Here is a 23,156-nt window from a genome sequence, read left to right on the forward strand (position 1 = left end):
CCGTATCCCCTATGCATTTATCTGAGTAAATAAACTAGTGACATAATCAGTCACTTCAGAAGCCCAGAGCAAGACTGGGAAGCAAGGCTTGAGCCTCAAGAGGAAAACTGCATGAGAAATTATGTGCAAAACTGCATCAATGCCCAAACACCTGAGGCCCACTGAGATCCCACTACAGGCTTGGCAGCAACTGCATCAGCCACCCACCTGAAAGCAAATCAATGCACAACTGGAATGTTCCAGGAGGGGCTGCCACCATCGAGGCTTCTGCTAACCCATAATGCCTGTGGCCACCTGCTCTGTAGCACAGAACACATTCAGCTAGGGTTCTAAGCTTAGGGACCAAACTTTGCTCTTCGAATGGAAATAGGCAAAGAAAGGGGAGATCACAAAGGACACAGCTGACAAAAGGAACTGGGAAAACTGGAAATGCTATATGCCTTGGTTCAAGCCACTATACTACTTCCTAACTATCTGACCTTAATCGGGGCTTTTCCCCTCTCCACAGCTGAGTTCCTCATCTATAAGATGGGGATACTATTATTATAATAATAGATGTTAGTTATTTTATAAAATAAAAATGGAAAAAAAAAAAAGAAAGGATTGTTGCCTTTAATGCAGAGTCCACAAAATTAAGGCCTTCACTGAGCCAGAAAAGCTTCCTGATTTCATGGCTCCCTTATCTGAACTCCCAGAGGAATTTTCACCCACTTATTTAGCCCTTAACAAGAACAAGCAACATTAGAACGTCTGCTATGCACCCGGCACTTCACTTATTTGAGGATTAAATAAGACCACAAAATCTCTAAGATTAGTGTGATTACCATTTTACTGAGAAAAGTGAAGTCCTAAGAGGCTAAACGAGCCATCCAAGGTCACACAGCTAAATAGCAGGACACAGTTTGAACCCAAGGCTGACACTGAATCCCATGCTCTATATACCACCTCTATACACAATCCGAGCCTCAAGGGTGTTTGTTTCATTCTGTGTGAGAGGAGAGTTGTACTTTTCTCTGCTTCCACAGGTAAGTAACTCCAAGTTCCTTAAGGATAGAGATGGTATTTGAGAGATTAAGAGACTATCCTTGAGATACAGTAGACCTTCAGTCAATATTGAATCAGTCAATAAATAGAAGAATGAATGGATGCATGCTCTGAAATTTCACCTCTTTTCTAGAGCCCAAAACGTTAAGCGGAGGGGGCAGGTAGAGCTAGACTGACAGCTGGAGCTAGAGCTCCTGGCTGAGGAGGAGCCAGGCAAAGAATTCTTAAACTGGAACTTAGAATGATAGCACTTCCCCCTAGTGGGACCTAGGTAATCAAGAGCGCTGAGAAGAACCTCAGGCTTTAGAAGTGGGGCTAAGTGACACAATCACAGTAGCAAAATCTGTTCTCTCTCCTCCATAGCTAGCTACAAGGACACTCACAAGAAGAAACAAAGGTAGAAGGGAAGAACTATGGCTTCATTTCCCTTTCCTACCAGATCTTGGGCCTCCTCAAGCTATGGCTTCACATTGTTGCCTGCTATTTACCGCTGGTGCCAAGGAGGGTGCTTCCTCTCCAGTCTGCTTCCTCTCTGGTCATTAGCCAGACAACTGCTGGATTCCAGGATGGCCCCAGAGCTTTGTCAATTCTTCCCAAGGAGTCCAGCTCCTTCCTTCTAGGCCCCCAATCTCCTTGAATGATGGGTCTCAAAGGCCAGACAGAATGGACTTCCTCCCTTATGCCTCACTGAGTTAGAGAGAGGGAAGAGATCAAATCCCCCAGTGGCCTGTAAACACGGACCTCTGAAGATTCCCATCCATACCTGCCTTGGCCCTGAGAGTGCCAGATGCTCAATTGTGTAAGAGTTCAAATCTTTTTTCCTGTAGTTTTCACCTATGAGGTTTCAGTTCTGCTCCTCTGACTTCACAGAACATAACTGCCACCTCCTTCGTACAGCAGCCCCTCAGTGATCTCAAGACAGAGAATACATCTTCTCTTGCGTCTTCTCCAAGCCAAGCAGGCTCATTCACCCCCAAATAAGGGTAGTGCGGTGGGGAAAAGTATAGTTTTATACTCTGAGTTATATCTAAAACTCCATTTTGCAATTTACTAACTACATAATCTAGAACACACTTTCATCTCTAATAGATGGGATCACTGAGGATTAAAGTACCAAGCTAAGGCTAGTCCATAGTAGGTGCTCACTAAGTGCTATTTTTTCAAAACAACCCTGATCTCCCAGAAGGGAAATCATGAATTTCCTAGTTTTCTCCCTTTCTTCTCCCCAACCAGTATGAAAGATTCAAGTCTCTCAAGGGTTTTTTTTAGGGAAGCAGTAGCTTTCAGAACCAGCATACCAATCTGGCCCGGGCTCCTGATCCATCGTCTGGGTTTCCCTCAGAACCACACCCACAGTACGCAAAGCAAACCAACACTAACAAAGAATTATCAGGCCTTGTGGCTTTTCAAAGTTAATAGACCTCTTTGTTCAAGGATTTTTCTGCCCTAGGCTCTAAATTATGCCTTCCTCACCCTCCACAGCTACCCCCTCCAATGCAAGCGGACAAAGCCCCCAGTGTTGAAGGCAGGGAATGGTGTCATTTGGCTTGAGAGAGGTGGGGTATAGAACCAGGGCTCTGGGAAAAGGCTGAGGGAGCCTCCGGTTCCCAGCTGGACTATAAAATCCACATTGGCTAATACTCTCTCCTCTATCGTTGTTGCCCTGAATGATATTGTCTGAAGCAAAGGGCCCAACAGCCTACCTATCATACAGACACCTTCTTCCTTTTGTCCCAGAGACAGTAAGAAGCCTGTCCCCCCTGCCAGGTAGCTTTTCCCTCCCCACTTCCTGGCATATGCCAACTGCAAATCATACTCAAGTGAAGCATTTCCCTCCCTTTTACAGAAAGGGGTCATTGAAATCCAAATAGTGGAGCTAGAAATGGGAAAGAAAAAGATATGGAATACAGAAATAAATGCCACAGATAATTTTTGAGAGATAACCAGATTTGAGAGATCAGTTAGACACTGTACAGATAGGGAAATGGAGGTCCAAAGACAAGAAGGTTTGTGTAAGGTATCAGGAAACTTAATGGTAGAGCCAGCCCTAAGGCGCAAGATTTCTAACTTTCTACTCAGTGCCTTTTCAACTTCACCAGGCTGTCCCTTTAAAAGCTTTCCAATATAAAACCTGCATGCAAACACAGAATGCAAAACCTTAATGTAATCAAAATGCATTCAGTCATTCCAGACTAGCATTGTAATCACTTGTGAACTATGTGAATGTCAGCACATTACTTTAATTGTAGTAAATGTGTGTTTAAATGTTCCCCTGATTAATTTGTACTGTTACAAATTAAATATCAATGACTACCTTTCACCATTCAATACAAAACAAACTTCAGAGAAGAAGTAAGTTCTAACTAAATCCAAACTTAGGTACTCTGAGGATCTTCAAGTTTATCTCCCAACTCGAGCTGATTTATGAGACAAGAACTATCATCACATTTGGGAGCTATCACTTATGATATCTCTACTACATGCCACATGCTTCACAAAACATTCACTTCTCTATTTGTATTTTCATATTGTCTTTCTCACCTATTTCTAATTTATATTTTTGGATTTTGTGTATCCTTATAAGGCACCACAACAAGTTTTCTGGGCAGCAAGTGAGATATAAATAGTATACTCTTTCATAATCTCACAAAAAGTCTGTGAGGTAGGTACTAGACCCACTTTTTTTTTTTTTTGGATGAGACTACCAGCTCAGAAAGGTTCAATAATTTTCCCAAAGCCTAGCTAAGAAAAATGAAGATTTTGTTTTCATCTGTAAAATGAGGCCATTCATAGGGCCTTGTGATAATCAAATGAAATGGTACACAAAATGCCTGCCACAGTACCTGGCATATAGTAAGCCCTGGCCAAATGTTGACTTTCATTTGTATTAGCCACAGAAAACAATTTTCCCACTCTACCACGTGACATCAGGGACTCGGAGGCAAGCCCAAGCTGTCTTCACATTTCTAGCCCTACCTTTCTTCCTTTTACATAAACAGCTGAATGGAAAACAGCCCTGTACCATCCCCATTCTCTCCCCTCACCAGTCAGGCATATTTACAGGAATAGAATGATCTTATTTGAATATAACTTCTTTCTTCCTTCCTCTTCCCATCTCTAGGGAAGTTCTCAGACAGTAGAGGTACTCTACTCAGAGGGCAAAGGAGAAAGGGAAGCAAGAGGGCCTATAAAATCTATTAAGGAGACATGTGGTCCTAACCTACTGGACAATGTCAGACCCTGACCTCAACAGAGGCTGGTGGGGAAATGGGATAATGGCCCATTTGGAGAGATCCCAGTCTCTGGAAATGGGAGCCCCATTTTTACTCCTGGAAGTCTGGTCACAGATGGCACAATTCTTTGGACCCTGAAGAGGTTTTGAATTCTGAAAGATTCTGTGGCCCTGACCTGGCTATTATATTATAGAGCACACCCCTTCTGATAATGGTGATTCACAGTGAAGGGATACCCCTTGGATTAGAGATGGAAATGACCACTTCATCATTATTTCCATGGCATGGTTGCAGGACACGCAGTACCCTGTTATTGCATTCATCCCCCACAGTGGTGTCCTAAGCCTCAATATTCCTTCCAGGGAAATGTACAGAGAACACACTACCTCAGGGAGAATATGTTGATTTCCTTCTACTAAGAAGAAAAAAAATGTGACAGAGGCCATGTTGTTCAGTGACAAGAATATGGCGTTCAAATCCCAGCCAGATACCAGTGAGTGCAATTAAGTTATTTAATTTCTGAGGCTTATCATTAAAATGGAGACGAGATCATTTACATCTTTCAGAGTTGACAGAAAAGCTCTGTGTGCTGACATTTTTAAAGCATCTAGCACAGTCATATTCCACTTGCCTCTTTTTTCTCCCATGTTCAGCACCAAGGATAGGAGTAATTGGGGCCATCCAAGGTGCAGGCTGCCAAACTTAAACTTTGTCTCCTTTGTTATTAAGGCTGAAAGTCAGCCTTTGTTTTGACCTAAACTGGAGAAGTGAATAGAGGAGATTCCCAAGAAGTGGGCATTATGGTGGAAATCATTGGGAGAAGTGAAAGAGGCTAAGGAGCAACAGGTCCCTCCCTTACCTGGTCAAACAGCTGCTTGCCAGTGGTGTTGGGCTGTATGGCAAATTCCAGCTCTGCATCCATGGTGGTCACACGCACATTGATCTAGGATGAGATCAAAGGAGAAAAGTTAATTGTCTGGCTCTGTGCTCAGCAGAGCCTGGGACAAGTCTCTCTTCAACCACAGAAGAGAGAACTAAGATGCAAGAACCTAAGCAATTTAGATATTGGTGGGAAGGAAGGAAGACTATTGAAGCAAACAGTAACCCAGCCCCTGCTCCCAACTAGTTTACTGAAGAAAACAACAACAACAACAATAACAAAAAAAATAACACAGCTACAGGGCAATGCTTACCAAGGGGCAAACAAATGAATGCAAATCAATATACTATCAGGAGGGAACAAGTGTTGACTGTACTTCTTCCAAGCCTTCCCCACCTACACTAGTCAGCTCTAAGCCCACAGTTTTGTTACCCTAATTCTGATATATAGCCTGGGTTCCCTATAGCACTGGTCTTTGCAGAAGCAAGTTAAAGGCAGGATAAAGAACACTGGGTTCCAAGCCTAGCACAGTAACTGGCTCAATCTATAACACTGGATAAGTTTTATCCCCTCCCTGGGCCTTAGTTCCCCTCATCTGTGCAACGGCAGGAAAGCAGGGGATGGGGGTTGTCAATTACAACACTAGGTGATCTCCAATGGCCATTTCAGTGCTGACGTCTATGGTTCTATATGCTGACTTGCATTGTTAACACATTCTGTATTCATGTCTCATTGGCCACCCTAAGAACAAGAGAGGAAAGGGGCTTCAACAGAGGTAGATGTAGGCAGCACAGAGGTGCTACCAAAGCCAAATCAGCAGAGGGAAAAGGGACAGGGACAGGCCCAGATAAAAATAACAGGTAGCCACACACAGGATTTCATAGGCACTAAAAAAGTACCCTCTACCTTTAAGAAGATATCTCCTAGCCAAGGTCAATGATAGCTGAAATTTCATCAGTAGAGATTTGTTCCTTTGGCTGAAAATTTGGTAGTGATGGTAGTAGTATTAATAGCAACAATAAGCACCAGCTTTCATATATGAACAATTATTACTCACTAGGCACTTCATATACACTACTTCATTTAGTAAGAATCACCCTGTGAAGTAGAGAGTCTTATCTCCACATTGGAGATGAAGAAATAGATATTTGTCTAAAGTCACATCATTAGTAAGTCACGAAGACAGGGTTTGAATTCAGATCTAAGACCAAATCTAACAATTTAAACCAATATTCTAGAGCCTTCTTACATCAAAGTGCAAAATGTCTCCATTAAGAGAAATGAAATGTTAATTTTTTAGTTGTTGGACACTTTGCTTAAGTAACCTATATGGTACACTCAGAGGATGACTTGTTATATGGTCATATAAAATATTCATAAAGACTATTTCATGCCCATGGAAAATATTTCAGTAATATTAAGGAAGAGTAACTAACAAGATTTCAAGAGCTCAATTTTGTAAAATGTATACATAGAGAGGTTACTGAAACCATACTCGAGTGTTAGTCTTGGTAGTGATCTTGTGAGTGCATTTTTTCTTCTTTAAATTAAAAAGAACTAATCTACATTTTCTAGGGTGCTCACATATTACTTATACTATTGGGAGGGACTAAAAATAGAATTATCAAAGATGAAAATCCCCATGGAGTAGGTGAGACATTAAACCTTATCAGTCTTTTGACACCTCTGGGCCTTTCCTGAGCACAGTGGTCAGCTAGCGGGGAAGAGGGAGCCAGACAGCAATTTTGCCAGCTAAACAATTCTGATGAGGACCAGGCCTGGGGAACAATTTTGTAAATAAATCTCACCAGGGAGCCAAGGAGGAAATCTATTTCAGGATTGACAATGGGACAGGAAAGGCCCGGAAGGCAGGAACAAGTAAGGCAAGTACCCCAGTGGGAGACAGTGGGCAAGGTTAGTCCAGCTGACTCAGTGTTACCTAGGCTTCCTGGCAATCTACTGACCTCCATAGAATGGGCTCTTATAAGGTAGGGAGAATGAGGTCCAATGGGCTGGAATTTGGCCTCAACCTCAGCCTTAAATCACCCTTGAGCTGAGTCAGGGGAGACCTCAAAAACACCAGTGACTTGACGGGATAGGAAAGAGTAGAAAAGGGATAGTGGGCTTTTTAGTACATTGAGAGATTTCATTCTCACCTTAATTAGAGTCTTAATTAGTCTTAATTAGAGTTACCTCTCTAGTATCTAAGACTCAATGGGTATTCACAAGATATTGGCTAAATGAACAGTACTAACCTAAGCAAGTCGATATAAGAGATAGATATAGCATAATATACAGACTCAGAGGTGGGAACATCTAACACCATGACTTTTTTTGGTCCATGGACCCTTCTGGGAAGTTGGATGAATTCTATGGACCCCCTTCTCAGAATATTTGAAAATGCATGAAATAAAGTAGATACAAAGAGACAAATTATATTGAAATAGTTATCAAAATTTAATACGTACTTCTTTGTTATCATATTACATAATTACCTAACACTGGGTCTTTCTAGTTATTACTACTCTAATTTCATCTTCAGCATAAATGATATTTTGAGAAATCTATAACAACTAAACCGTAGTATAAAAGTATCCTAGATTTCTACTGTTTACAAAGTCACAGGCACTGCCATTACTATTGCCTTTTTGGGGGAGGGGGGCTACATTCATAGTTGAAAGAGGGGCTAATTTTCAGTGAGAGGCTAGTGAAAACAAATATGTAATTTTCCTCCATCCAAATCCATAGATCCTTCCCAATTCAAATGATACCCATGGACTTCATGGAGGCCCAAGGACTCCAGGTTAAGGAGCTTCCTATGAATTTATTTCAGTTTACTCAACATTAATGGAATTCAATGTTTAAGGAACTATGGCTGCAGTACAGCTGTAGGACCAGTCTGTGACTCCAAGGTACTTACTGAATAACAGGAAAAGTATAATAGACAAGGGGGACCCTGAGAAGTACCATAGCAGAACAGAAGAAACCTTTTGTGGAACTACAGAGCCACAGTTCAAAGTGGTATTTGCACTGGTCTCTAAAGATAACCTGGATTTTGAAAAAGGGAGAATGTGTGAGTCGGGGGAAGAGCACCTGACTTTCCCAGGTAGAGAAAGCAATATGTGTGATGGCCCAAAGGAGACAGAGATGTAAGCATGTAGGCCTACTACAAGGTAAATGAGGCCTGCAGACTGAATGAAGAGTCAGCAGAGTGGCCCAGACAGTAGGTGGAGAGCCTTGAAGAATATGCTATAAAGCTGGGCCCTAATCCTGTTGACACTGGCCAGCCAGCCTGAAGGTTCCAAGCAGGGTGGGGCAGAATCAGAATACGGCTTTTGGGAAGAAAGCACCGAGGGAGGAAACTGAGGAAAGGAGTGGGATTTGAGGGAAACATTCCACAGCCCAGGAGTTCTTTTTAATTCACCCTACTGGGAATCATTTTCAAAGGAAATTCAGTGTCTCTTGCAGATTGTGTTAATCATAGGTCATGTCAATCTAGCATCTTCAGGCGCTGGCCTGTGAGTCCAAATATTTAACTCAAACATTTGCTAAATAAATGTTTCTTAAATAAATAAATAGGTAGACAAGGACTCAGCTTGGTTAGGAATAAGCATGTCAGAGAAGCTAGTGCTGTCCATGCTTCCTCCCTCCTACAGATAGAGCATCATCGCAGAACAAGGGCTCGCCTAAACTCTGAAGATGTCCAGCTGAAACCAAACTGAAACCTACTTCTTCAGAATCCCTGTTCAGGGTTTCTGCCATTCCACTGTGGCTGCTTCTCCAGGGAAAGCAGCCTATGGTTTCCTGAACTTCACTGTTGAGACAAATAATCTTAGGTTTAAAAAAATTAGAAAAGCAAATACAAAGGTACTTCTATTCTTGCCACCACTTAACTCAGAAGAAAATGTGAGTCATGAAGACAGGGTCATGGGTCTGTGTTCTCCTTTTTTCTATGTGTCGGAGGTAGGGGAGAGTAAGGGTAATGGCATAACTGGGGCTGAAAGTTATAGGTAGAGGCAGGAGTTTTGATCAAAGAAGATCCCTTGTTTTCCTTAGGAGTAATCTGGGACCCAAATGTGTAAGATGAGCTGCAGGCCCAGGCCCACTGCCACACAGGGCCCACTGCCTTCCTTTTGGGCCTGGTCTCTTTAATCTCAATGAGAAGAAGGCAATGTAGGTTGGGAGGCAAGAACATAAAACTAAAGCCTCCAGAGTTAGCAGAAAGTTCCTAGGCAGCCCCTCAGCTTGGCAGGAGTGGAGGAGCTGGCCTGGGTGGGAAAGCATTTCAAGATGTGGTCCCCATCAGAGAACTAAATCCCTGTCTGAGCCTGTCCCTGAAGACTGTATCGCTGGAGAATATTTAGGGTTTAAAGAACAAAAAATGTCTGGGTGTGGTGGTGGGGGGAGGGAGGCAGTATCACCCTCTCATACACACTAGCCTTCCCACCCCTAGGCCAAGAACAATAAGTCCACTGTTATTTATTGAACAAGTGAACACAGACACTTCCCACACCAAGCCCTTCACTGGACACTAATAAGCCCATCTCAGTGGTCTGCTGTGCAAAGCCCTCAACAAACTGGGATCTCTCCTGTGTCCCCAGCCGGCTTGCCCAAGAAACAAAAATAACGAGGTTAGATGCTACTTCTGCCTTGGATGCAACAGCTGGGGTGCTTTGGTCCCTGGACCTGACCAGCTTCAAATAAGGGAACTTCTCTTTCCTTAGGGCCAGGAGCTCCCAAATGAACAGTGGCCAGGCCACAGTGAGATCAAGGCAATGTTTCCTCTCACTTGCCCTGTGTCACTGAATTACAAGATGGCTCTTTCCTGGAGAGAAATTTGGGGAAGACAAAGGAGAAAGCAGAGAGAGAGTCATAATCACAAGTAATTTGCTTGAAGCACAGAACTGTAAGCTGGAAGGAACTGGCATTACTAGCCCAACATTATGGTTGAGGAAACTGAAGAGCATAAAGGCAGGTAACAGAATGATGGAAATGAACTCTTACTTAATAGCAACTATGTGCCAAGCCCCACCACCTGCAGTCTCATTTAACATCATTGAAGCCACATTTACTCAGCCAGCAAGTGGTGAAGACGAGTCTTCTGGACATTCCTGGAGCATCATCCATGACTCCACCTACTTCTTCAGTCATCTAGTCACACTGTTTTCACTACTGACTTCAGAAACTGCCTTGGCAACTACTTTGGCCCAAACACTCTGGCATAGGAAGCCTGGGCACATCTGGGAAGCACTGCTTGGGAAGGCCTCCTCGCCAGGGCAGAGCTTGTGAGTCAGCCTAGTTGAGTCTAAGCTCAATGACCTCACCCCTCACCTGCCACCTCCCCATTCTCTTCAAGGGCCCAACTCCTCTGGGCTATCAGTGGCACGGCTGGTATGGAGAAGGCAACGGTAAGCATTGGAGGGTGGCCAGAGGCAGGACAAGCCCTACCAGGGCAACCTCAGAACTTCATTCTCTTCCCTGAACAGAGAGCAGTGACCACAGTGTCACTGAAACTGCCTAGCCCCATTATTTAGGCTCTAGCACCCACCATTTTCCTGCTGCCAGAAGTAGGGTGAGGGCAGGGCAGTGCAGGGTAGGGCCTGGTTTGTCCTGCCTCTTGGGATGACAGCGCTGCCTCAAGCAGCTGTTTTCCATAAGGGGAAAAACAAGGGTTGCTTTGAAACTTTAGCCTAGGAGGCATTCTCCCCCTCCCCCCGCCTCCGTTCCTCCTCCACTGACTCACTCACTTCCCAGCAACTCAGCCTCTTCCCTGTTGACTTAGAAGTGGTACCTGGTACAGCTATCCATTCTGAGCTCTTCCTGACCATTTCCAGACCCTTAACACTGCTGGCAAGACCTGCTGAGGGTTAACCCTTCCTCTGCCTGTGCTTTTTCCCAGCAGTTTCTAGAAATGACAACCACACCCAATGCCACATGACCCATACCTTTAATGAGTCAGTAGTAATTCTTCAATCACTCCAACCACTGCAAAAGGCATGGGGGATAAGGCAGGGTCCCCTTTCACTTGCTTTGGCTCAATCCTGCCTTCCAAAAGCTCCCTGAGAAGCATTTCAACTGGGAGACAAGGGCATATTGGAAACTGGATGTTACTCCCCCAGTTATATATTTCAGGGAGTAACCCCAAACAAAACTAACCCCTCTTAGCAATGAGAATGTAACTATATTGTCACTATGGGAGGAGAGCTCAGGACAGAGACCAAAGCTGAAAAGGTCAGAAACAGTGAGGTTACCTTAGAAAACTACAGCTTCCCCATTAATCCAGCCTTAATTGCACAGCCTTTTGCTAAACCTCAGGCTGAGACAGAGTCCCCCTCTTCCTCGCAATACATGAAGGTCAGGAAGGAAACTAGCTCCTCACCATTTACACCTAACTCCAGGACTTATTTTCAAAATCAGCTCAGCCAAACCATATTCCAGAAGCAAACAACACCCACTCCCCTACCCACCACCCAGCTCATCTCTCATTCCTAGGCACAGGGCCTCCCCCACAAGCTCCTTATCATGGCCACTCCTCCTCTTTAAATTTCCTAAAGATTTCAATCCACCCATCCTAGGATCTCATCTGGCTACTCCAGAATAACACCTTTCTAGGACTTCCCATCCTTGTTCTCCAAGAGAATTAACAATCCAGAATCCCAAACTATCAACCTTAAAGGGACCTCAGAGGTCACTTGATTCAAACTCTGCAATATACAGCTAGGGAAACTGAGGTCCAGAGAAGGGGAGGCACTGGCCCAGGGTCACCGAGCTGCTGGACAGTGTGAGAGTAAGGATTAAAAACCTGGCTCTTGGGGTAGAGAGATAGCTTAAGTGGTAGAGCACATGCCTAGCACACACAAGGTCCTGGGTTCAATCCCTGGTACCTCCGTTAAAATAAATAAATAAGTAAAAGAAACTAATTACCCCCCCCCAAAAAAATAAACTAATTAAATTAAATTAAAATTTAAAAAAAACTAGCTCTTGATCCACTGGCCCTAATAAGCCAGAGAAACACCTTAGCACTTAGAAACCAGTAGACACTTTAGGTGAACTACTGTTGATCTGGAACAACTATGGAACGACTATGTGGAGGAGGTAGGACCAGTTTTGCTTCCACAAAAAACTCCAGGCTGGCACTGCTTGGGAGTCTAGCTTATGACAGAGGGCAAGTCTAACTTTCAGGCTCTGATACATTCATCATCACCTATTCTACGGAGACTAAACCTTTTATAACAACATGGAAGGAAATGCAAAGATCTCTTGTTTCTAGGATAGCTTCTTTTGCAAAAACTTGGATAGCAACTGATTGGCAGCAGGCACAGCCAAGACCCAAGCTGGAGGTTGGGATGGGACAGGATGGGGGACTGGTGACGACACAGCAGGGAAAGAGGTAGAATTTGAGGAACGGATTTATATCTAGGTAGCCAAGAACAACAGATTTTCAATTCTTATAAAACTCTGAAGTTGCTGAAATAAAAGGAGAGGGCTCATCAGTAATAAAATAAGTCTCGCAAATGAGAGAAGCCCCCTTTCTGGGGCCACACCCAGCTAGGTTTCAGTCTCTAGCATCAGTTTCCTGCTTGACCCAGCTTCCTGCCTACAAGTTTCACAGGAAGTATTTGTAGGGTGGAAACACAGACCACTTGCAGCTGCCTGGAGACGCCAGTTCTACCCAGAGCACCAGAAGAGGGCTCTACTCTCTGCTTAGGAACACACCACAGCAACCTCCAGCATCACAGCTCTGAAGCACACTGGAGCTGACCTTAGCCTCAGCTTGGGTTCCATCCATTATTCATGGGATTTCTGCCCTGTCTTGTGCTCCTGGGTGTTAAAATCGCTGAAGCTAGGAACAGTCAACTATGCAAGGGAAGGGGGAGGGTTTGAGACTAAATCAAAAAGCTCTCTTTTCAACCCCACAGCTAAGCTAAGGCTGACTTCCTGCCAACCTTGCTGGTAAGCTAACAGCCAAACCTGGTGTCTGGGGAACTCACAAAATTGGAGCCGTCCGCCAGAAATAATGGTCTCAATTATTTGAGGAACGAATCATGGTATAGGAGAAAGAGGCTCTGGAGTATCTCTGACCTTATGAAACTCAGTTTTCTAATCTGTAAAATGGGTCTAATAATATCACCCTCACAACAGCGTTATTGGGAGATTTAAGGTAAAATAACAGACATGAAAGAATCTGGCACATCAAAGTACAATGTGACGATTACTAACCCCTCCTTTTTTAGCCATATTATTACAAATATTCTACCTCTCAGGAATAATTTAAAATACAAATTTATTCAACTGCACCTGAGGGCTAGGGTCTTCCCAAGAAGACCTCCAGAGAGCCCTTCTAGCATAAAGGACTCTTTCACATTGGGTGCAAACTCTAAAATGTAATTAGATTTCTATTTGGTTAGACAATTTGAAGCCATGCACATCAGGTAGACACACACATACCCTTGCATTATTTTAAATGTTTTCTCTCTTGGGAGGGATGGGAACTTCCCCCAAGAAGCAGAGCCCTGAGGGGAGACAGAACACAACAGAGTGCTTATGTGACCTTGTCCTTTCAAAGGCTGTCTGATCTTCTTTCCTTGTTCTGGGGTCTGCCTTGCCACTTTCTCCAATCATGTCCCATCAGTATACACAAGTCTCCACCCCCTTAACACAACCCACCAAGATGGCCAAACTCAGTTGGTATCCAGAGAAATCACAAACTGAGTCTTCAAACTGTTTCATCATCATCAACTGGGAAAATTTTTAAAATACAGACTCCCTGGCCTCACCCATAGAGATCATGGTTTATTACATAAGAAGCAGGGCCTAGGTATCAGAAATTAAGAGCTTCAGGTAATTCTATGGCCCAGTCAAATTTGGGAATTTCTGGCATGGATTACAGCTCCCTGAACCAACCAGTTTCTCATGGACTGGTATTAATATGGCCAGAGGGATGTTTGATGGAAGGGAAACACAAGTTAAGCAAGTAAAGAACAGTAACTTCGAGGACATCTAGGCCACTGGCCTAGTGAAAGGCTCTCCAGAGTTGAATGCAGCCCACCACCATGAAAGATCAAGGATGCAATCCGTCTGGCTACTGGCCCCAAAGCCCTCTGTGACCTGGTCTCCTTATTTGTAAAGTAGGGCAGGGATTATTCTTGCTCCTCCCTACCTAGTATCATCACTTCCCACTACCACAGACACTATTGTGCACTAAAGGAATTTCTCTATTGTAGAAGGAACATAGCTTTGTACTCTAAGAACCTGAGTGCAGGTTCCAACTCTACCAATAACAAGCCATGGCTTCTTAATCTTCCCACCTGTAAAATGGGCATAATGACACTCACTTGGCAGAATGTTGTGCAGTGTTAATGCAGTGTTTCCCAAACTTAACTGGGAATAATTTGGGGCACTAGTTTAAAAATCCAGATTCCTGGACCCCACTCCAAGTTTACTGAAACAGACTCTCCAGAGGTGGTGCTTGGGGATTAGTAGTTTTGTCCCAGGTGATTCATATCCTCTGGGACATTTAAAGAAAAGTCACCTGGGGTGCACGTGTCATCCTGAAGTAGATTTCCTTCTGGATACAAGCCCAGGAGTGGGATTCCTGGAAACAGCCTAAATGTCCATCAACAGGTGACTGGATAAAGAAGATGTGGTATATTTATACAATGGAACACTACTCAGCCATAACAACCGACAACATAACGCCATTTGCAGCAACATGGATACTCCTGGAGAATGTCATTCTAAGTGAAGTAAGCCAGAAAGAGAAAGAAAAATACCATATGAGATCGCTCATATGTGGAATCTAAAAAACAAAAACAAAAACAAACAAACAGACAAAAACAAAGCATAAATACAGGACAGAAATAGACTCACAGACAGAGAATACAGACTTGTGGTTACCAGGGGGGTGGAGGGTGGGAAGGGATAGACTGGGATTTCAAAATTGTAGAATAGATAAACAAGATTACACTGTATAGCACAGGGAAATATACACAAAATGTTACGATAACTCACAGAGAAAAAAATGTGACAATGAGTGTGTATATGTCCATGAATGACTGAAAAATTGTGCTGAACACTGGAATTTGACACAACATTGTAAAATGATTATAAATCAATAAAAAATGTTAAAAAAAAAAAAAGAAAAGTCACCTGGCACAGATGCTGTTGAGATAAGATAAGAGATTGGACCAGAGCTCCGGTTCTCCAAAATGCTTTCTGGCTCAGAGATCCTCATGGCAGGGACCTTTAGGTTAGGACCCAGCAGAGCAGGCTTTGCAGGCAAGAGAGGGAGGAGAAGACTTTGGAATTCCAATTGGAAAGCTAAGTGCTTTCTAGAATGACCAAACCCTCAGGCAATTGTCCAGGGCCTTCCACTATTCTCCCATCTAGTTAAGAATTAGGCAGTGGGAGGAAACAACTGGTGCAAATACCTCAGCAGCTAAAACACATTGATCAAAATGATCTAATTAGGACCCAGATCAAAATCTTCTTGAGTTCTCTGTCCCTTAAACAATCTCTCTTAGAATTTTCAGGCAAGGAGCAGACTTTAAATGACTCTCCCTTTCCTGGATGCTTTGGGAACTTGTGAAACAGAAAACATGGTGAGAGGGTCTTGCATTTGCATACAGATGTGAACAGGTTGGGGGTGGGAGGTTAAGAAAAGTGATTAATAATGGTGCACTGAAACCAGCTTGCACTAGAGTTGATGGTGAGCCTCTCTGCTCAACTCCTCCTTCAAGGATCTCATGTGGTAGTTTGAAATTAGCAATGGTGAGAGTATTTACACCATAGGGATTGGTAAACAGTACAAATCACGGCTTAACTAGAGAGTCTGTTGTTAAACACTTACCAGAACATGAAACACATATGAGGTAAGCATCCTTAAGCCCATTTTACAAATGAGGAAACTGAGACTCAGTGAAGAGAAGCAACTGCCATTTTTTAGTTGCATGACCCTGGCCAACAGCCAGGTCTGTCTAACTAGCAACAAATCCCTGGCTCTCCCTACCAGCACCCTAGGGGAGTAGGAAGCCCCTCATCAACAAAAAGGTAGCTGACTCAAAGGACTCTTCTATCAACTAATGGCCAAACAAGGGCACCTAAATGTGTCCAGTGTACCACCAAGGAAAGCAAGGGGTAAAGAGCCCAAGACTGAGTCATGAAGGCAACAAAAGATAGTCTCATTCCCACCAGAGGAAAGAGACTAGAGTAGGGCAGAGAATGGGTTGGAAAGCCCCAATGGAAACCACAGCAATTTCTTAAGGTCTCTTCACAAATATATGACAGCGTGTGGGCTCTGGAGGGCAGCCCTAGGCATCTTGAAGCATCAGTTTCCCTAGAAGTAAAATGGGAGAAATAATGTCTACCTCACAGGAATGTCATAAGGACATTATCTCCTTTACTTACAGGAAAGGACCTGCCTTGGCACCTAGCATGTATTAGATGTTTGATACATTTTAGTTCCTTTCTCCTGCAACCTCATTATCCAATCCAGGACCTCTGGCTCACCCTTATACAATAATAATCCGAACCCCATGTGCACAGTGCTTTACAATGTAAGACACTTGTCCAGATGCACCCTCTTACTGAATTCAACTCTAGGAAAGGCAGGGAGGGCAGAGACAAGCACCATTTTATAGATGGGAAAAACAGAGGCTCAGTGAGGTGAACAGTAATTTGCTCAAATGTGAAGGAGACAGTACTAGAACCTAGGTCTCCCCAACTACTAGTAGGACACTGTTCTTTGCCCTTCCAAGTTTCTCATATTTAAGGTTGCAAAAAGGTCTTTCCAAAGGCTTACTTATTATTTATTTCATCCAAGAAATCTAGTGGCCTCTGGCCTCTAGCTCTGTCTCAGGATGCTACAAGAGGGGCTCTCCTTGGAATGGGGGAAGATCAAGGCAGCATGGGGTGGGAACAGTCTTTCTTGTCATGGAGGGAGCCACACCTTTAGCTGGGAGCAACCAGCCAGGAATAGTGGGCCAGTAACCTTGAGATGGTCCCTTCTACCTCTAGATCTGAGTGTCCCCAACTGTACTGGGTAGGTCTTGCTCAGTGGTTTTCAATTTTATTATTTTTTTTTTTTAGCAGCTTTCTGCCTCTTCACTCTCCCAAACAGAAAATCACATGAAACTTCCGAGATATAAAGTATCTAAAAGTAGAACTGTTCTGGTTGAAGGAGAGCTACAGTTCCCCAGGCAGCTCAGCCAAACACAGTTTGCAAACCAGTGGACTAGCAGCTTGGGGGAAGGGAGAGAGCAGCAGTTCTAACCTTGTAAAATTCGACTCCTCTTAACTCTGCCACTAATTCCTCATAGGACTCAAAGACTCTCTAGGCCTCAGTTTCCCCATCTACACTATGAGGTGGTTGGACCAGCTGGCCTCTAATGACCCTTTTTTGCATTGTGATTCTAGGAAAAGGGAGCCTGACAATCCTTATGGTAGGGAAGTGTGAAGAGAGACCAACAAGAGCAAAGCCTCATCCCTATGCCCCACAGAGCCCCTCAGTCTCTAGGTACTCTGAACTCAACTCTTCAGGCAGTTCTTCAAGCACTGGGTAAACGGCAGCTGGGCGGGTGGGCAGACAGGCAGGAAGGCGGGGCCCCACCCTCCCTTGCACAGGAAGCTAGCTACATCCTCTTTTCCCCACCCCAGGCAGCACATCTCCAAAGGTCCCCAGCAGTAGTGGGGGCAGGGAAAAGAAGAGGATGGGGCCTGAAAGGAAACTGAACATGCAAATCACCTCAGTGTGCTAGGGAGCCATCTGTGGGGAGGGGAGTAACTAGGGCCTGGGAACGAGCAACAGAGCAACCCTAGTCTCTACCTGGGCCCAGCTGCCCTAACAGAGCCTTGGCAAAATGGACTATGGCTACAAGAGTTACAAGGAATGGGCTGGTACAGTGAGCCAACCCACTTTTTGCCACTGAGTTTCTCCAGCCTGAAGAGCTGGCCTCATTCACAGGTGTTTACAGTTCTTTCTTAGAGTAAAAGCACAGACATGCCGTGGGTGAGTGGGTGCACACAGGAGTTAATACTCAAGAATAGAGGGGCTTTTTATGCCTGTCAAAGCCAAGGAGGCAGGCATCAACCCTCTTGGCCATACTACCAGCCTACTTTCCCGTGCCCACCCCCATACCCTGTGACTGGGGCCCAGCCCTCCCCACATCCTGTTCTCAGAGAACACGTGGTTGCCTGGGGAAAGATAATGTCATTACCACACTTCCCCTCTCTGGAGGAGGCGTTGGTTGAGTGGGGAAGGAGTTGGAGTTCTCTGCTTGATCAAGCCGAAAAATCTGCAGTAATCTCCTAGTTTCACAGGCAGAGACAAGAAGGGTGACCAGCTACCAATGGGAGCACCTTCCACACTTGGAGGATTCATGCCTAGAGAATGATGGTAATGGTCCAAAGTCCTTCTAGAAAAATGAATTTTCTGGGAAAACACAAACTGACAACTACTCCAACATTTGGAAACTGAAAGACAACATGCCAGTGCTCTTCCTTCCTTGATTAATGAAGCAGGAGATGCAAAAACCCAATAAACACATTTTTATAAAGGCTCCCAAACATCACTAAGTCTCACTACACATAGATTTTAGATGTCAGTATCAGCATTTCCACTAAAGCAACATGATTTGCACACAGGCTTAGTGGGCCTAGAGTAGCTTTGGCTACTGGGTAAAAGAAAACGACTTCAGACCAAAAGGAACAGCTCCCAAAAAAGCTCAGAGGAATGGGTGGCAATGGGGTACCACAGTCTGAACCCACTCATTGTTCAATTTCCCTTCACTCCTCTTTGACCAGCTGACTCCCTGGCTCACCCTTGTCTTTCTTTCCCAGACTATAAGTAGCAAAGAATGTGGCTGAACATTCCATGTGAACATTCAGGGAGAGCCTCCTCATTTATCCAGGGTGAGAAATCAGAAGGCAGATGCCATTCCACAGCACTGCCTCACTAATTGCAGACCTTTAGTGCAGCATAATCCTGGGCTAGGCTTGTATAGGAGACCTTGGCCAACTGAACAAGATGTCCCCAGTCCCACCCAGCCTGCTGTTCTCCCACACCTAATCTTGCAGCCCAATCTAACTCTTGCTCCCATCAAGGCTTATCACATAGGCCTTAAGAAAATACTGACTCTCAGCACCTGCTTCCAGTGGATGTGCTGAAGGCTGAAGAGAGGTGTCACACCTGCCCTAGGTGTCACTGTTTGTAGCCACTAGCTCACAGTCTTCATTTTTGTCATGATTACCTTCCTGGGAGAAGAGGTTTAGAGAGCCCAGATAATGCCCTGGAGCTCTGTAGATCTGTGATTATTTTGGAAAAGTCCTGGGGCGCAGCGAGGGAGGTGGTCACTAAAACAGGGACATGATATCCAGTTTATTACTTTTGGTCCCTATGTAGATTGACCTAACTTCTCTAAAAACGCTTTGTAAAGCCACATCTTGCCATCCAAACCACAAGCTCAGCTACTATTTTACTGAGACTAGTAAAAACTGTTTAACCTATCCAACCAACAATGCCAGGGTTTTTAGCACCCCTACCACCAGAAACATACAATCTTTGTACCCCTAATGCTAAGGTGAACATGCATGAAACCACTCACCCCCAACACATACACACATCAGAGTTCTTAGGGTAGAACAAGAAGCACCCCTACCCTAACTCTGGTCCAGTTTCTTTAGATGGCAGCAGGAAAGAGGCCCACCAGAATCTCTACAGAAATTAGGCAGCAGCCTTTCTAATGGTCCAGGCAATAGGCATTGTTCCATAATCCAAAAATGAGCCCTAAAATTTTACATACAGTCTAAGACCTAGAAAAGTAAGTATGGCCACCTTTTACCTACCTCAGGGGTTTTAGAAAATGACCTCCACCCCTGACACAGTAACATATACACACATGCTGGTTCCATATACCACCAAGTTAGACACCCAATATGGATCAGGCCTTGAGACGATTCTAATGTTTGCACATGTGTATGTGTGAAAGCGAGTGAGCAAGGGTGTGAGAGTATTTTTTTGTTGGAGAGGGGATGCAAGTAAATGGGGAATTACCATGTTGTACAGTGAGGGCAGCGGTAGAGGGAATTAGAATTGTGGAAACCTAGAGGGCCACCCAAACCATAATGGAGAAGACAGGAGGGCAGGTTTCTAGAGAAAAAGCAGACCTGTCCTGAATGATAAATATTATTTTTGCAGAAAAAAGATGTTAAAGTAAAAGGGATGATCATGGTATTCCAGGTAGACAAATAGCTTGTTTAAGGACACAGAGGAAAGAAACACAGTGTATACCCTCCAAATGCCACAGGAAAATACACAATATGTGAAAACGCTCCCAAAAGTATGAAGTTAAGGATCAAGGCCTCCTTTCCCAGCTCCCTGACCGTCTTCCCAGAAACTGTCAGAAGAGAATACATTAGAGATCTTTCCACCACCACAGGATTAAACATCAGCTCATCAGATCTGGGGGAGAAGTGTGCCACAGGCAGAGACAGAAGTCCCTGATGACAAAGCCAGACAAGGTAGCCTAATATACAAGATACGGTTAGGAAGCTGGCTCTGTTCCGCATAGCCCCACCAAGGTACCAGCTTAGATTGATGAGCATTCCTTACCCTAGCTCCCACAAACTTCAGGGGAACCACTCTACAGATCTTGAGGTCCAGATCTTGAGGGACCAAAGATCCCCGCTGCACCCTACCACACACACACACACACACACAGACACACACACACACACACACACACACACACACACACAAAGAGGAAGTGAAAGCTACCAGCACAGCAAGAGCCTGGGGTGAGCCTCAGCTGCCTGGCTTTTGCAAAGGGGCGGGGACCCACTGATTTCACAAACTGTTTTGCCCTCTTGAGTAAGGGTTCCTCTAACCATTTTCTCTTCTGCACATTCTCTATTCTTCCCATCCCATAACCCTCCTGTCTAACCTGGATATCTCATGATATCTCTTCTCCTTTACCTCACTCCCTGGGACTTTTGAGGCTCCCCAGAGCTGGGGTTCCTCTTCACAAAGCAACAGACACACCCACACAAATCCTCAGACTTTTGTGGGGGAGGAGGTAATTAGGTTTATTTATTTATTCATTTACTTTTAATGGAGGTAGTGTGGATTGAACCCAGGACCTTGTGCATACTAAGCAGGCCCTCTACTACTTGAACTATACCCTTCCCCTACTAATCCTCAGACTATTTTCCGCCAACAGGCTGCAATGGAAGATAGTGCAGTACAGGGAGCACATTCACAAATTAGAGGCAAAGCTTAACTAGGATCCTAAAATTCTTTGATCTCAACTACTTAAAGAGGGAACAATACAATGAAAGAAATTACGAGAAATAGGGCATTTATCAAGCACCTTCAATATGCCAGGCACCCTTCTAGGTGTACCTTCACCCTTATGAGCTCTTTTCTCTCTCATAAATCCCAAGGAAGTGGGTATCATTTTTATCTCCATTTAAAAGATGGAAAACTAAGTTTCAGAAAGGTTAAATACCTTGCCCAAGGTCATGCAGCTATAAATAATGGTTGAAAATAATTCTACATAATTGGGCCACTTCACTTATCTTATGGCTACCATCCTCCTTTCTCTAAAGTCACCTTGAACAATGCTGACCAGACACCCGCCCAAAGAAGTCACAAGAAAACCTGAGGCAACTCTACTTGGAATGCTCACCATTAACTGTCACCTTAAAACCATATAAACTACCCTCACTCACTCACTATCCACATATATGCTTCAGTCCCTAAGGGTCAGAAACATCTTTGCACATTCCATAGGTCTTCTATGCTGTTGTGGGTAGAGATGTAGGGCTTTGGGGGCAGTAGGGAAGGGAACAGGAGGACCAGCCCTGGTGAGTGTTGTCCACTCCCTTGTGCCCTGGTTACCCCTGGTCAGGAAGCTCAGTAGTTGAGTTTCCCAGGCCTAGTAGCCTAGAGTTGGGTGGACAACTGCCATCCTAGGTGTGCTGGGGAAGGGTAGGCACAGCTGAGGAGAGAAGAGAAGGCATTCCAGAGAAGATCCAGTGCAACTCCTCTTAGAACCCTGGCTTTTCCAAAATGACTCAGCCTTGGCAACATACTCTATCCATTCCAGGATTCCCAGAGCCTTGGCAAGAATGGGCATGGGTGCACAAATATGTGTGTCCCCACATAAACACAAAACAGCTAACAAAGTGCAAACCCCCAGAACACTGGGTATAAGGGCTACAGATGGAGCTGGGAAGGCCTCCATGTCTAGGTATGAGCTACACTCTAATATCACCCTCCACAACAAATGATCTCAGTGTCTTACTCCAAAAGTCCCATGATTCCTTCTGTCCAGGCATGCTATCAAAAGAACACAAAGGAAGTACCTTCTCAAAAAGCCAGGCTTGATTGCAGGAGGCTCAGCAAAGCCAGGGATAAAGTGTGAGAAGAAGAGCAGGAAGAGTTAACCCCAGCTCCAGAATCCTCTGCTTTGGACTTTTGTATTTTTGTTTTCAAATCTCCTTAATTACCATCAACAGGAGCTATTTACTTATCAGATTGCGGTCCATCTGGGATGAAAAGCTAAGTCTTACACAGTAACAGTGAGCTGGAGGAAAGCATCATCTACTGGGTTCGTTTCACTCCAAGAAGGATACAATTCTAACTCTCCCAGTGACTGTGACCCCAGGCATATACCAGAAGGAGACAGAGTAGTTTGATTATTTAGTAACCAACAGGGAAGGGACTGGCTATAAGCAGCCCAATCATAAACTAGGATTCAAAGGCCTACCATGTGCTTGGCTCAGGAAAGAAGTGACTATTAAGGAATCATGAGTTTGTAAGAAACTGGTGTATAATAAATTGGTAGTGCAAACCATAGACTACCAGGGGTTGACAAACTGTTTCTGTGGGCCATGTATGGTCTCTGTTGCACATTCCTCTTTTTTCTTTTTAACAATCCTTTTTAAAATGTGAAACTTATTCTTACAATACATACAAAATCAGTACTCATGGGCAAGTTTGC

At 44.3% G+C, this 23,156-nt stretch overlaps 1 protein-coding gene across 2 annotated transcripts in view; it reads right to left on the bottom strand.

Annotated features, from left to right (window-relative positions):
* Positions 1–23,156, bottom strand: part of MSN (moesin) — a 64,319-nt gene that overhangs the window by 19,546 nt on the left and 21,617 nt on the right. The window contains exons 1-2 of one of the 2 annotated variants that reach the window (XM_064483084.1): positions 20,765–20,783; positions 5,137–5,220 (exon numbers count right to left, since the gene is read on the bottom strand). In XM_064483084.1, the coding sequence (XP_064339154.1) occupies positions 5,137–5,199 (63 nt within the window). In that variant the 5' untranslated portion in view covers positions 5,200–5,220; positions 20,765–20,783. Of the gene's footprint in view, positions 1–5,136; positions 5,221–20,764; positions 20,784–23,156 lie in introns of those variants that run through there. The other variant, XM_064483083.1, reaches the window with a different exon arrangement.

This window comes from Camelus dromedarius, chromosome X (genome assembly GCF_036321535.1).
Source record: "Camelus dromedarius isolate mCamDro1 chromosome X, mCamDro1.pat, whole genome shotgun sequence".
Lineage (NCBI taxonomy): Eukaryota > Metazoa > Chordata > Mammalia > Artiodactyla > Camelidae > Camelus > Camelus dromedarius.